The sequence below is a fragment of the Oikopleura dioica genome, chromosome PAR, assembly GCF_907165135.1.
Source record: "Oikopleura dioica chromosome PAR, OKI2018_I68_1.0, whole genome shotgun sequence".
NCBI lineage: Eukaryota > Metazoa > Chordata > Appendicularia > Copelata > Oikopleuridae > Oikopleura > Oikopleura dioica.
The window spans coordinates 6,688,533-6,703,869 of NC_137293.1; the positions used below are offsets into that span (position 1 = coordinate 6,688,533).

General features: G+C 39.7%; 2 protein-coding genes and 2 long non-coding RNA genes across 4 annotated transcripts; all 4 read left to right on the top strand.

The window, feature by feature from the left end:
* Positions 1-256: 256 nt before the first annotated feature.
* On the top strand, positions 257-1,736 carry LOC145701527 (uncharacterized). Its single transcript, XR_014134274.1, has 3 exons — positions 257-374; positions 827-880; positions 1,522-1,736. It is a non-coding gene; the product is annotated as an uncharacterized LOC145701527 (long non-coding RNA).
* A 192-nt stretch (positions 1,737-1,928) lies between these two features.
* Positions 1,929-8,647, top strand: LOC145701528 (uncharacterized). The gene is made up of 12 exons (XM_081778743.1): positions 1,929-2,012; positions 2,960-3,033; positions 3,076-3,137; positions 3,966-4,095; positions 4,921-4,975; positions 5,157-5,222; positions 5,517-5,619; positions 6,086-6,129; positions 6,320-6,433; positions 7,319-7,422; positions 8,406-8,525; positions 8,584-8,647. Exons 1-12 carry the CDS (start codon positions 1,974-1,976, stop codon positions 8,645-8,647), a joined length of 975 nt encoding a protein of 324 aa, XP_081634869.1. The 5' UTR covers positions 1,929-1,973.
* Positions 8,648-9,865: 1,218 nt separating this feature from the next.
* LOC145704638 (uncharacterized) lies at positions 9,866-11,695 on the top strand. Its single transcript, XM_081782106.1, has 3 exons — positions 9,866-9,952; positions 10,279-10,630; positions 10,857-11,695. The coding sequence occupies exons 1-3, from the start codon at positions 9,887-9,889 to the stop codon at positions 11,429-11,431; spliced, it is 993 nt and encodes a 330-aa protein (XP_081638232.1). The 5' UTR covers positions 9,866-9,886; the 3' UTR covers positions 11,432-11,695.
* Positions 11,696-11,885: 190 nt separating this feature from the next.
* LOC145704678 (uncharacterized) lies at positions 11,886-13,392 on the top strand. Its single transcript, XR_014134479.1, has 3 exons — positions 11,886-12,286; positions 12,745-13,119; positions 13,178-13,392. It is a non-coding gene; the product is annotated as an uncharacterized LOC145704678 (long non-coding RNA).
* Positions 13,393-15,337: the final 1,945 nt, after the last annotated feature.

Below are 15,337 nucleotides of genomic sequence, written 5' to 3' on the forward strand. Positions count from 1 at the left end.
CTTCGTTTTCACAAACTTCGTTAAATTTAAGCACGGTTCAAAAGCTCGAGCCCGCAACAATCGGGCAGCTATTGTCCATTGACGTCGTCTCCCTGCTCAATCGTAAGTTACTTTGCTTGGGCAAACGTTCTATTGATTCGTAAAAACCGGAACTTGCCCCGACCCCGTTACTCAGGTGATGATCACTTCGGCCATGTTTCCTGTGTGTGAAAAACCATGTGTGTGCCTAAGCGAATCTCAGAATAGTATATAGAAACTAGAATACACACGCGCCAAGAGACGCCGAAAACTGTCGCGCTTGGAACTTTTTTGATACAGATTTTTTGATTATAAGAGAAAAAGAGAAATATTCTAGTGTTCTAGCAACATGTTCGGTAGGTTTCCGAATTTCTTACAGAAGCCGACTTCGATAACGAATTTTCCCATCAATCATCTGATTGGTGAAAAAATTTTTTTTTTGATTAACCAATCAGATGTAGGATGAAAAAAATCGTTATTGAATTCGTACAGGAGCGGTCTTCGATAACGAATTTTTCCATCAACCATCTGATTGGTCGAAAATTTTTTTTGATTGACCAATCAGATAGAGGATGGTTTCTTTCAATAACGACTCTTTCCATCCTCCATCAGATTGGTCGATCAAAAATAAAATCTTTCGACCAATCAGATGGAGGATGGAAAAAATCGTTATTGAAAGAAGCCGCTGTAGAGTCCTTTGAATAGCCAAAAATACTTGAAAAGTCAAGTGCAAAGGGAAAGAATAGGAAATATTTTGAAGAGTCTTGATAATCGAGATTGAGATTAACTTTCATTATTTTTTTTTCAGTTCGAATGGGCAACTCCTCCGGGAGGCGAAAAGGACGAAGAGATCAAGTTGAAGGTAAGATATGAGAAACAAAGAGGGCCCTGCGTAAGAATAAGCCGAAGCAACGATCAATTCCTCCCTTGGATTAATTAAAAAGCCGACTCGGCGGCTTCAATTTGAATATTTTTCGCGAACGGATCAGTATTTTGCAACGTGGGTGAACCCGACTTTGTACCTTAGAAAGCGAGAAAATATTTTCTCTAGCGATGATCAGATTCTGAGCTGGTGGTGAATGTTATGTGATGGTGACCAAATTGAATTTGGTCGGGGGTGTTTATTTTTTATTGGAAATCGTGATTTTGTTGCGGCGAGATCAATTTGTTCTGCATCAAGGTTTTTTCTAAAAAAGGGGATGGGAATCATGACTAGACAAAAATCTGTCTACAGGGCTCGGTAACCTGTGTTGAAAGCCTGAGTCAGGGTCCTGAAAAAGCTCTGCATCTGATACTAGGAAATAGAGTGGACCTTTAATTTGCGGCTTCGTTTTAAAAAAAGCCGCGCAGAGCTGTTTTAGGACCCTGACTCAGGTTATTAACACAGGTTTTTGACCCTGGCTGCACTTTTTTTGTGAAATAAACTCGAATTTATAGCCAAAATTGAAAATTATCAATAAAAAAGCACCCAAAAAAATCCTTTAAAAATAAGATGATTTTCAGATGCTCCGTATCCCACCGACAGCGCCGTGTCAGACTTACTAGCGAGAGCGTACGAAGAACAGAGCGGTCAACCCGGACGCGACCTGGTCCGTGATCTATCTCCTTCACCAAGTCAGCTTCGCCGCGCATCGCTCAACGAACATGAGCGACAACAGGAAAGGGACTTCATCATCACATTTTCAAAGCGAGCAGGGAGGCAGGGGGTTTTCTTTTAGAAAATAGAATACCATTCTTTCCTCGCCCCTGTTATTAAATTCGCTGAGAAAGAGATTCCACCGCTTCTTTTTTTTAAAAAGAAAACGTTTTTAGGGTTTTATCAAAAGCGGAATGTGAGGTTCATCAGGTACTTCAGCTCGCCGTGGACAAGATCCTTAAAAGTCGTGAAGAATAAAAGATTTCCGCTATCCAGATCCATGTGAAAGTATTTTAAGTCCCTTCCAAAGAGAGCTCTTATGAGAATGTCCGCAGATCTTCTAGCGGAAAGAAAACACAGCAAAGGTTTACGAAAATTCTTTCCCCAAAAAGGTTGCTTTGCTGGCTGTTGTTTGGACCCTCTAAATGGCGAAATAATAGCCCGTTTACGGGTCAAGAATAAGATTTGATTTAGCAGAGATTTGTGACAATGGCAAGTCGTGTTGTATCAAGTGTATTTAATTTTGAGAAAGATGACAAATGATCTCGCTGTCATGTGTTTTGCAACATTGAAGTATCTGACCTACTACTTGCAAAATTATTTTTAACTTCATTTTCCAAGTATTCGTCAAGTTCTATCACTAGAACTGAGAGGACAGGCGACTAGGAGGTCCACTTGAAAATGACTTTCTTTTTTTAGTGATGCGTTCAGATATTACCTGGGTAGATTCCTAACCCTAACCCTCCCCGGTAGAAACGAAGGGCTATTTTTAACAGAAAAATTAGGATGCTTCCATTCTGACGGATTTTTGCTTCCTCCTTCGTAGATGTAAAATAGGGGGTCCCCTAGTTCATCCTTGACTTTTAACGTTTGATACCCTAGTTCATCCCGCCCACGCAGTCTTTCTTCTCTTCAACAATCTCGAAAAAAGCGCACAAACCAGCTAAAAGACTGCATGGGCGGGATGAACTAGGGTACCACACGTTAAAAGTCAAGGATGAACTAGGGGACCCCCTATTTTTTATTTTTGGCGTTATGAGAGTTTCTAGAACAAATTTGTTTACTTAAAAAAAATAAAAATTTTATTTTTACTGATAAAATAAAAGGGGATTGTAAAAAGAAAAATTTTTAATTCTTAAAATAAACAAATTTGTTCTAGAAACTTTGGTAAAAATTCGTTAAAATGGCTACTTTTTGAAGAATAATAAATCGTGGATTTTCAAGTCATCTTCTACGCAATCAAAAACCGATCGATCGCGCTGAACAACTTCCCCTTATCGTAACGTATTTCTAAACCAAAAAGATAGAGAAACTCTCGAAGATCAAAAATTCGAGCTTGAAGAACAGCTCAACCGCATGCAACGCGATTTGCAGCTCAGGTAACAAAAGCTATCTGACCAAAGGAGCAAAGTTCGTTTTAGACATACGCTGGTTCACGATGGGCTGGAGGGTGCTGCGCCGGATGAAATTGCTTCGCGTTTTAGTAAGTTGCGGGAGGGAATGAGAATTTCACAAAATTAAGAGGGAGGGGCTTCAGCTTAGAGGGTTTTTAAAGGTCAAGGCTTGACAACCTGTTTGGTAAACCTGAGTCAGGGTTCTAAAGAGTTTCAATGAAAAGCCTAGTAGCGGCTTTTTAAAAATCGAAGCCGCGAAGCGGCTTCGCAACATGATTATTTGAATCTATCTTCAAATACCGGCGAAGCCGCTTTGCGGCTTCGATTTAAAAAAAAGCCGCTACGCGGCTTTTCATTTAAGCCTTCGGAACCCTGATTCAGGCTATTTTAGCAACCCTAGGGCCTAGGCTTAGCAAAGATCTTTTAGTCCTCCAGGGGCCAAAAAGCTTAGTGAACAGCTAAAAATTAAAATTCAACAAACAAGTAGATTTGCTATGCACGTCGTCAGCTCTGCTTCACGAAAGACCACAGATGGCATATCTCATCCCCTACGCGTCGTGTTTTTGTTTTCCTTAAAAATTTTTTCATAAAAATTCAAATTTTCTGCCAGTACTTTTCAGACAGCAATTCAACAGTACTTTTCGCCCGGTCAGCAAATCACCTTTTTGAACTTTTTGCGTTGTCGGATGTTTATTTACCCGCGCTTTTGGGTGTCACCAGCTAAAAGCAGCTTTCCTCTAAAACGCGTGGCTACGGTAACACCGCTTTCGCGAATTTCTCGACAAATGAACTGGCTTTTGACTTTCTCGATGGGCTTACACGTTGCTCTAAATACTCCTTGTCAAGCGAATAATTTGCTATTTTCTTCCACCTGCGACGCCTGAAAACGTTTTTTCACACAACTATTCAACTCTTAGTGGTTATGCGCGAAAAGTACAAGACAAGTTTGGCAGCAAACGAGAAGCTAAAAGAAAAACTGCGGGAAGTTTCGGACTCGATAACACGCGGAGAAGGGCAGAAAAACAACCTGCTTAATGAGCTAAAGCGGTAATTATTATTTTGACGATCATATTTACGCGTAATACTCAAATTCGAGAGAAATTAATTTTGAGTTCTGACATGATCTTCTAGACTCAAAAACCTGAGTCAGGGTCTGAAAGAGCTTGAATGGAAAGCCGCGCAGCGGCTTTTTCGAAATCGTAGCCGCGAAGCGGCTTCGCCAGAATAAAAATTAGAAATTAATATTAATTTTGTTTATTAATTATTAAATTAATTATTATTAATTAATTAAAATCTAGAATTATTTTTGTAATACTATATTTATAATATATATAATATATTTTTTATCAATTAAATTTTTTGTAATTAATAATTAATAATAATTTTCTTAATATTAATATTTCTTTCTAACTTTTATTCTGGCGAAGCCGCAAAGGCTTTTTTTTCAAAAAAGCCGCTACGCGGCTTTTCATTCAAGTTCTTTCAGTTTCCCCTGACTCAGGTTTTGAACAAAGGTTGCCGACTCTGCCAGCGGTATTGCCGCTCATAAACACCTTGTTTTAGATAGTATAGTAGCGGTAGTAGTATTGTTATATAATTTTTTGCAGCGGTTTATCTTTCGAACTAATCGTGACGTTGTGTTTGTAACATTTTTCAAAATTGTTAGAAAGTCATTTTCAAAATATCGCTCATTCAAATGCTTTCAATGTTCTCGTGGTGAATTTTTGAAATTCGTGAACACGCAACAGCAATTTTTAAATCAATCTTGCTCAGTAAATGCCTTCAAATCGTTGCTGGAAGCTGAAGGTCAATCTTGGATCAAAACGAAAATGATTCATATTCATTCAAATAGATTTCAATCCACTTTTCTAGTGCTTCGGATCAGTCAGACAAACATCTTGAAGAGCTCAACCGGATGTCAAGAAGGGTAAGTACTACTTACTAAGTAGTTAAGACCTAGGGTAGTAAGGGGAGTGGTACCCCCAGTTGAAGCCCCCAAGTTGAAAATTAGTCCCCCCCCCCGTCTGGGGGTCCTCCTAGAAGTTGCCTACCTTAGGTTCCTAAAAGACGGTTCCCCTCAAGGTACTTACAGTAATGATTACATACAGTTGAACATGATCCGAACCGAACTCGTCTATCTTCCCGAAAAAGTGACTCGCAATAAACACGAGCTGGTAAAAAAAATGTTTTCAAATTCAATCAAATCGGAGAAAAGAATAAAAGTTTCGAAATTTCCTTTTAGCCAAACCCAAAATATCTAAACGCATAATCCCTAGACACCGAAAATTCATCATCGCCTGTTACACCATCCATACATCAACAGTAGTCCTTAGTCGTAGTCGTGTTTTGGATAAATCGGAAGCGATAAAAAGCTGTTCTGAATTTTTGGCACGTTTAAAACGCACGGATTATTATTTCAATGCCTGAATTCTGACTACAGGAGCATGAAGAGTAACAAAGTTTTCTAGCTAAAAGACCAGAAGAAACTGGAAGACCTGTGCAAAGAGCAAGAGAGGATCATTTCAAAGCTAGAAGAATTATTTGCCAAAACGAGGGTCAACGTTGATACCAGTAAGTCCTTTTTTCAACCCATTTTTGATGTCATTTTTGTCTCAAAGACAAATTAAACTTAATGCTAAACTTGGTACCCCGGAAGTATAGTTACCCGTGTTTTGGGTACTTAGCAATGGTGTATGTTTCTAATTATCGACACAGAAAAGAAGGTGCCCCGCTGGCTCTTATCACCGTCGCTCGGCTGGAGACCCAAGTCAACAAAGAAAATAATTAAACTTTCTAATACAGACGTTTTATCTCTGCCTGGGCAGGCTTATCGGACGAATGGGGTGATAAGGACGAGGGTAACCGTGGACAGATGGTTTCAAAATATTAGGAGGACTTTAAGGATCTTCCAATAATTTGAAGGGGAGAAAATGGGCGAAGAAAGATCAGGGAATTAAGGGTCTACCCCCTCGTAATTAAAAAGTCTTCATAAAAAATCCATTTTTTGATAAGAATCTTGATCAATTTCTGTTTCTAGGATGGAAAGACGACGTGGACCGGCTGATGCACGCGACCAAAACCAGGAAATGTTCAAATACCGTTCTAGGGATGTATTACCGTCAATTCGAATTCCAAGGAATTCGACTAAAAATGTCCTTTTCTAGCCGAAATCTTATGTGAAACGCTCTATTATTCCGATAGCTGATGACTTGTTCGAGTTTTACCTTACCGCATCATCAAATTAGATCGAGTTTTTTTGAGAACAAAGTCAAGAGAAAAGTACACTCCTGGGAACTACGCTTTGCCGCAATATTCTGCTGTCCCTGGACTCGCTCCGCCCAATTCAAAAGCTCTTCCTGGCTATCACATGCAAGAGGAAATCGAGGCACGTATTTTCAAGCGCTCCTTGAAATGAGCAGCTTTAGAACAGTTTTCCTGGTAGAAACAAAAATACCGTCGAGTTGAACAAAAAATCATAAACGCTTCTCTGCGGTCGCGGGCACTCAACACGGGGAAATCATTTTCGGGGAATTAGAAGAGTCTCTAAACGCGAAACTGTTGCCGTTCTTTTTTTCGATCCACTTAATTCTTCCCCACTAATTATTTACCAATTGACCCTCTTGAGACGTCAACAGAGGTCAAGAACCTTCGAAATTTCAGGGGCAAGTTTTTGCGTCAATCACGGGTCTGCTTCGTCAACCTGTGTAAAAAACCTGAGTCAGGGTTCTGAAAAGCCTTAATGAAAAGCCGCGTAGCGGCTTTTTTTTTCAAACGAAGCCGCATAGCGGCTTCGCAATATCACCAGTTCATACGCGGCTTTTCATTTAAGCTCTTCAGAACCCTGACTCAGGTTTTCTACACAGGTTGCCGAGCCCAACTAACGGGCCCATCGTAACTTTATTAAGGACCCCCCCGTCAGTTTTTTCCTTCGAAAAATGGAAATTGAAAATGGAAAATTGATTTTTCGAAAAAAGCTGAAGGGGGGGGGGTCCTTAACTAGCAAAACAATAAATAGCTTTGAATTTGAGCTCGTAACAAAAAAGGGTCACTTCCAGACCCGAACCGCTGAGGCCTGAATTTCTAATACCGTAAAAGCCCCCATCGCTATTATTCTACACACAGTGCGCTGCACACTAACTAACTAGCGTTATCTTCACTAATTGTGGGAAGCGTCTCCCTTAAACCGACCGTGGTATTTACTCAACGTGGGTCCGGGATGCATGATGAGGAAATTTTCGGCATCTCTAAATAACCGCTCGTTTTCATGTAGACGGAGAGGATGAGAACGGCGATGCTCGAACGACAGATCAACGAAATGGCGAGGGAACACGCGAGGGAAAAGCAGGATCTTGTCAACAGAATTGAGGAAATCAGGTAAATGAAAAAAAATCTTACCCAGCAACTTTTGCATAAAAAAATGAAGGATCAATCAGCTTGAAATTCCAAAGCATGAAATAAGCTTGCCAGTTGAAGGGTCTGTCAAAAACAAATTCTTGGTACTCACATGAACAATTTCGAAAGTTAGACATTTTTTGCACAACAGGACAATATCTTTGTATAGGCGGACAAGTTATCGAGAGAAACAAAAATTTCAAGTGGCGAATTTGACATTTTAGCAAGGGGCGAACTTGGCCTCAATTTTGACTCAAAATTTCAAAATCAAGTTATTAACCCATTTTGTTCGAAGATAAAATTAAACCAAGGGCATATTTCGGCCAATTTTGGGCCATTTTCGGCCATTTTTCGGCTATTTTCGGCCATTTTTCGATCATTTTTGCCTTTTTTCCAACCTTATCCGAATCCGTTTGTCTACATTTAACTCTGAAACAAGGAACGCCTTAGTTGCTTTTGATAACTTTTCAATTGCCCAACAAAGAACACTTAATTGAAAATATAGCTATGGTACTATCATCTTGGTACTACCAAGAAATTGATCAACGAAAACGTTTGCCTGTCATATGCCAAGACAAACGGGTTTAGTTCAAGTGCTCCCACTTTTTCCCCGCAGGTGATTGTCGTTGACGCTTTTTTGCCCCTTGAAAATTGCTTGGTAGTACCAAGTTACATAAAACCCCCGCTCAGCAATACATCGGCAGCAAACGGTTTAATTTGTGTTTTCGGAAATAAACTGTGTTTCCGGCCACGTGGAAGTTCAGAGGTTGAATTTGTTCTGAATCCAGAACCGGGCAAATTTCGCGTTTATTCTAAACGCCGTTTACAACAAATACGGATTATCATCGTGGCCAGGAGCGGCGACCTTCGGCTACACATGGGTCAGGCGCAAAAGTCCGGTCAGAATGGGTTATTTTATCACAAATTGTATTTTCCTCTTAGCCTTTTAAATCTCTGCTTTTTAGAACCGGCTACGCACCACCTCGAGTTCCTTCAAGATTCCCAGAAATTGGCGGAAACGGACCAGCTGGCGACACACGATCGAAGCCTGGGCTCGGCAACCTGTGTAGAAAACCTGAGTCAGGGTCTGAAAGATCTTTAATGAAAAGCCCTTTCAGATCCTGACTCAGGTTTTTTACACAGGTTGCCGAGCCCAGATCCAAGCCTTTTGATCTGGGAGACCCTTATGGAAGACGATATTGAATGACCCCCCTCCCTTAAATTTCGACTGTGTATTTCAAAACTTTTTCTCTGAAATTATTGCCTTTCTCTGAACTTTTCGAAATAAAAAAAATCTGATGAGACTTCAAGTGTAGTTGACCTTATTTCTAGGATCCCAACTTGTTTTGGTGATAATTTATAATAATTTGTCTAATGCAAAACTAATGATAAGGAGGGCTCATTTCTGTGAAAAAGTGGTAGTAAGTTCCAATGGTAGTGGCTCTAGTTCACGATCACATGATTGGAGAGTGCGATTAGCCTCCGTGTACATCCGGGATCATCCTTGTTGATAATCGCGCGTCGTCCACCCTGAGCTGTCTTGTTTTCGCTGATGAGCGCAGCAGTCTCATAATAGCCAACCCTAACCGTCACAACAAATTGCCAAGGTCACCGAAGCCACTCCACTCTCCCCGTCAGCCCAACTTTCTAAAAGCAAATAATCATCATTGAAAAGAAGAACAAAAAAAGCAATCAGCCAACTTCCGACTTTGCCCTTATTACCGCTTCGAACTTTTTTCAAAAGTTTTTTTCAAAGAAAAAAAATGTTTTTCGAAATCTCAAAATTTCAAATTTCAACTATTTATTTGAAACATTCGGTAATTGTTTCTGGTGTTTACTAGAGCACAGCTTAGCTTATAATTCTTCAAGCGACACGTTTTACGCTGGTCATTGCCTTGGAGTCAAATATTTAGTGACAAAAGAAAAGCATTCTCTAAAAACAATTTATTCTAACTGACCGGTATCTCACAGCTGTCTCAGCTTTTTTTAGAATCGTAGCTCTTAGATTTTGGCTCAAAAACCTGTGTAGAAAACCTGAGTCAGGATCTGAAAGAAATAACAAGCATCATTTAGACCCTGACTCAGGTTTTCGACACAGATTTTTGAGCTAGTTATTTATAAAAAAATACAGTAATTCAATTTTTCTTTACTGTCAAAAAATTTCCTCGAAAAAAATGTATTTTTGTTTGAATAAAACACTTGATCCTTGAATCGCTTCTTTCATCATCTTTATTGCCATAATTATTCAATTATTTATAATTGAAATAATGGCATTTTGATTTTGCTGTCAAAGCGAAAAAGTAGGCGCGTCGCCACGAAAAATCATTCGGGTGCACCAGCGCACAGATCGTGATTACGAAGTACGAGCGCCACCATTTTCCCGCACGAGCGCGCGTTCCGTTATATATAAGAAACTAGACGGGGAGGGAGACGATAAACCCGCTCGATGATGAGTTTTTTTACTAAATTTGTTACGCTCGCTTCACTCGCCGCAGCATCTGTTCCTGCAAAGGTACTAAAGAGAATTGAACCGATGAATTGAAAATTTCAAGAATCAGAATTTCTGAAAACTACGACTAAAGAGAAAATAACAAGCCTAGAAAAAGGTCCTATTTGTTGACTTAGGATAAGAAAAATGAATAAATTTTTCTGATTAGGATTCAATAAGGGTCTTTATTTCATAGTAAAAGGTTAATAAGGGTCTGAATTTGAAGGTTACGATATAAAAAAGAGCGATTTTATTAGATAATTTATTAAATTTTACGCTATAAAATTCATTTTTTATGAAAAAATTGGGAAACACGAGCGTTTTTTTTAATTTTTCATCATGTTTTTCAGGTTTCAGATCTGGAAGAATGCGTAGCTGGTGGCCAGTCAAACACCTGCCACGACCTGAGCGATAAATGGTCGAAAACCAACAGTTGGACCTGCAGAGCTTGCTTCAACATTCGCGTCCACTACAACATGCGTTCGATTTCCAGACAATGGGCGAACAACTTCAATGCTCGAAGAAGCTCAGTCGTCATCGCTCTCACCTCCAGAGTTTCATTTGACAAAGTTGCAGCACCAATCGATGGTCGGGCCGAATCCATCATCGAACTCGGCTACGACGCGGACGGAAACTACCTCTTCAGACTGGAGTTCCAGAATTCCTTCAACCCAGGAAACGACGAAGTCGACTTCAATATAGGTTAGTTAGAGAATCTCTCATTTCTCAAATCAACACTCTCCTTTTTCCGAATTTTCCCACGCCCTCGAAATTGGAAATCCCCGCCCGTGGAGAGGAATATTGAGAGTCTACCGGAAATCGCTTCTCGTAGCAGCATTAGTACAGATTTTCAAAATCAAAAACACAGTCTGTAGGGATGGGAAAATACAGTTGTAAAAGCACTTCAAAACTTACTTTTTTCGTTAAGAATATCAAGAGCGAGAGGGAAGTGCCTCCGTGGCCTACATCTGGTCCTGCGATTGTCGAGATTCTGCTGCTAGAGAAATCGAAGAAACCACCACTATCTCTTCCACAACTTCGCCAACGACCACTACTACGCCGACCACAACTTCGATTACGACTACGACCACAAGTTTGTCGACTAAATCAAAGAACGAAGATGGAATCCCATGCTCCGATATCTACCAGGTCTTCCCAGATAGTGCTGATGTCTCAGGAGAGGTTCAAAAAAGAGAGCATTTTTTAAGGAAGATTATATTTAAAAAAACCTCGACTCAGGAAGCTGGAATTGCGAAAACAACACCGACGAGCTGCGCCGATGGCGGTGCAACTTCGTCTGCGACGACCTCTACAACACTAAGGCCACTACAGTTTGTATTAAAAACCATAAAATGCTCGAAGAGGGCGATGACGTATTTGTCTGGACTGACATTAGACGCGGTAGATTTGACTGCAATTCTTGCTCAGTCCCCGCCGCGTATGAGCAATTTACTATTAACCCGCTCGAGGACGGCAGTGTGCCCGAACTCGTGTGCTCTTTGAACACGGAAAAGAATAGCCACATTAGAACTTGTAAACTTAACTGCCCCGCCGGCATGACATCAAAGCACGAGCTAAAATGCAGAAATAACGGAGGATGGCGAATGTCGCGTGGTGGCGCAAAAAGCCGCGTCAGCAGGACTCTCTTCTGCAAATGAGGAGCCAACTGGACGACGACACACTTAGAAGAACACCGCTTCAATTTCAATTTTGTACACATTCATACTTTCAACCCTGTAAATAAATCTTTCAAATAATCTTTTCAAATAGTCGTTTTTCTTTTTGAGTTCATATGTAAAGATCAAATGCATTAATGACGCCTGAAATGAGTAAATATTACGGTGGAAACTCCAGATTTCCCTAGGAAAGGTTTCCTACGTTTAGTGCTCCTCAAACTTCAATTCTATATAATCTGCTGGTTTTGACCATCTTTTTCAAAAAAGTATGAAAAAACTTGCTCTCTTTTTCGTTTCGACAGTGTTTTCAACGCTGTCAAGCGAAATTTCAAATCATGTGATTGACGAAAAAACTCAAACAAGAGATATTGCGTCGACAGCTTCCTATCCTGAACATATTTATCTCGAATCATCACTTGATATTTGCGAGTTCGAAGTGTTTCCTTTCCCGAAGTTTTATTTAAAAGAAGGAGACATTATTTATATCCAGTCACCAGGATATCCTAAAAACTTTACTCAGATACATTGGTGCGAATTACACTTTTACTCGAATGAAAGTTTGGTTGTTCAATTTCACGATATAGAAATGGCTAACCCCTCTCCAAGTACCCATTCTTGCTATTGGAGTTCCCATTATGTTCTTGTCGGTAACGATTACTTTTGCGGCCATTTCAATTCAATTGTAAGTCATTAAAGAATTTGGACTTGAGGATTACAACTTCATTAAATAAAAGTCATTAAGGAGGGGGGTCGACGAGAATTTTTTTAAGGGTGATCGTAATTTCGCGTGGTCTGCGTATAAATCATATATTTTGGAATCTACAGATTCTCACGAATCTGTTGAGCCTATAATCATTTGATGAAAATAACATTTAGGGGGTGAAATTAGCAAAATTGTAAAAAAAAAATGAACATTTTTGGTACATTTTCGCGAAAATGGCCCTACTTTGACGGGATTTTGGACCGATTTATTCTGGCCTAAAATTTTTCTACTTTTCGCCGGTTAATTTTTTCAACTCTTTTTTATTCGGCAATAAATTCAGATTTCGCCTATCTTATCAGGTTTTCCCACATTTTTGGTCACGAAAATCCCGATTCTCGTCGATCCCCCCGCCTTAAGTTATTGATAATTTCTAATAGCCTCCGAAAATTGTAAAGCCCGCACTGGATGGAAATGAGGCATCATTATTGATACGTTTCTATAATTCTTATCACGAAGGAAAATTTCAGTTGAGCATAAAAAGCGAAACAACCACTGATATTCATTACCGTGGATCCTATAATATTTGCTCAGGTTCGCTGAACAACAGTTTGGAATTGACAAACGACAAAGATTACATTACAATTCATTCCCCAAACTACCCGCAAGTCTACGAGTTTTGGATAAACTGTATAGCTCAAATCAAGTCGAATTTAATGCTTACCTTAATATTTCACGATTTCCAATTTTACAATTTTCCACCCTGCTCGGTATATCTGTCAATAAATGATGTAAAATACTGTGGACATGACATTGTAAGTGTAAAAAATAAGCAAAATTGCGTGAACTATCTAATAAAATAAACGTGTTTAGCCCGAACCAATTATAATAAACTCTTCTCCGAATATGACTCAATTCGACTTGGATTTCAACACAAGGAGCGACTGGTTTTTACCAGGTAGAGGATTCAATCTGACGATAAGAGCTGACGACCCTGATCTCATCTCTGAGATTCCAGATCCAGAAGAAGATAGCACAAAAATCTCGATGTTGTCAATTATGCTATTGATTCTACCCATATTTTTTACTTTTTTCTGATTCAAAAATAAATCTGATTTTGTTTTTAATATTAGGTTCGTATTCGCGAAAATAATAGCGCTTTATTTCCAGCATCGGCACTCATTTTTCCCGACGCAATTGTTCGGCCAGAAGCCGCGGACATTTCTCTCATTCTCGTAGATCAAAAAAACCCCTTGCAAATCGGCTGCGCAAAGTTGAACTTGCTCGCTTCGCAACCACAAATCGTTTCTGGCTTCAAGCCCTTATCACACAAACATAGAACAGTACCAACAAGATTGTGTCCATAATTCTCGAGGAAATGACAAGCGCTTACGATTCAGTTGCTGAAACCACTTTCGCACTAATTTGCTCCTCGAATTTTTCAATAGAACGGACCCATCAACGGGTGGCGGGCGCTGAGGTTATGCCATAACCAGGTTATGCATTTGCATGGATTTTGCATAACCTGGTTATGCATTCTCGATTTAAATTGGAGCAATTTGAGGCTAAATTGGTTCCAAAAGACTTAAAAACGATGTTTTCTCTAAGATCAGGCGCGAAGCGCACTTGAACTATCTGTTACATATCAATTAATATGATTTTTATTAAGAGTGCATAACCTGGTTATGCATTTGCATAACCTGGTTATGCATGCATAACCTCAGCGCCATACACCCCCATCAAGACCTTCTGATTACGCTTTCAGATACAGACGATCTACTCATGAGATTTTTAAGATCGGAATCATGGAAGACTCATCCTAGATCTGTTTTAAAATTCGAAGATCTGATTCGCTTAAAATAATTTTGGACTCCGCTTTTCATGGATAATAAAATATCAAATAAATAATTACCTGAGCTCCTTGAAATAAACGATGATTGAAATGCTATTAAAAAGGAATCCCTGAATCGCTCGAAATCGTAACAATTTAATCGAAATTTATCAGAGGTCTGATCGTGAAAGAGAATGATATTTTATGTCTTTTTACATGTGCTTATTAGTCCTTTCGTTTCGCAATCAGCAGAAGGGTCAGCAGAAACACCAGAAAACGATCAAATCGATAATGTTGTGAATGACAATTTCATTGAGATCGAATACTCAATAATCATCGAAATGAAGTTTTCATTGATACCCGGCTTGATTTCAAATGAACTATTTGAATTGAGCTCGAATATAGACTATGACGAAGGCAATGATGGTATGCGTGATGTCTACAAGAGCTTTGTTGCTGCCAATTCTTCTCTTGCAAGCGAATTTTCCGCCATGTATACAAATCTTACTGGAGAAGACGAAGAGAACTTCAACGGCTTATTGATATTGAGATTCTCTGCCGCTCGCCAAACCGGTAAGAAACGAAAACGTTCAGAAGAAGAAGACTATGATGTCTCTGTTACAATCGCTGCTGGGTTCGAGCTGAATAAGAAATACCTGATTCCCTTCAATGTGAGCAAAAAGTGTAGCGACCCAGTCAAGATTGATTTTAATGGAATTGATAAAGGATCCAGGGACGCAATAGGTTGTGATCTCGCAGAGAATGCAAGTTCTTTGGAAAAAATGGCAAGAACTGCAATCAACGAAGCAATATCTGAGATCGACATTGTGAAGGGGCCACCTTCGCTGGTCATATATTCGGAACCGGGGACATTTCTTATTACAGAACTGAATTACAGAGCTGGTGAAGATGTGAATGGCCGAGCGATCATCTACAATCCTGTTAATACCGGAAAAACGAGAAATGAAAAGCTGAGTGAAAACCAAGGAAAAGGTTGTCTACCTGGTTGACTGGTACAAATTTAAACGGGAGTAACTGAATATCGCCGCCTCGTGCCGCCTCGCGCCGCTTCGCGCCACTCAGTGCTTCTTGGAAGTTGATCGTTAAAACCCTCATAAAAGTCCAAGTCCGAGCAATTTTCTACAGAGACCAAGATCATTCTGAACTTCTGAACGCTTGCAAAGATGCTGCAGAACTGCTTG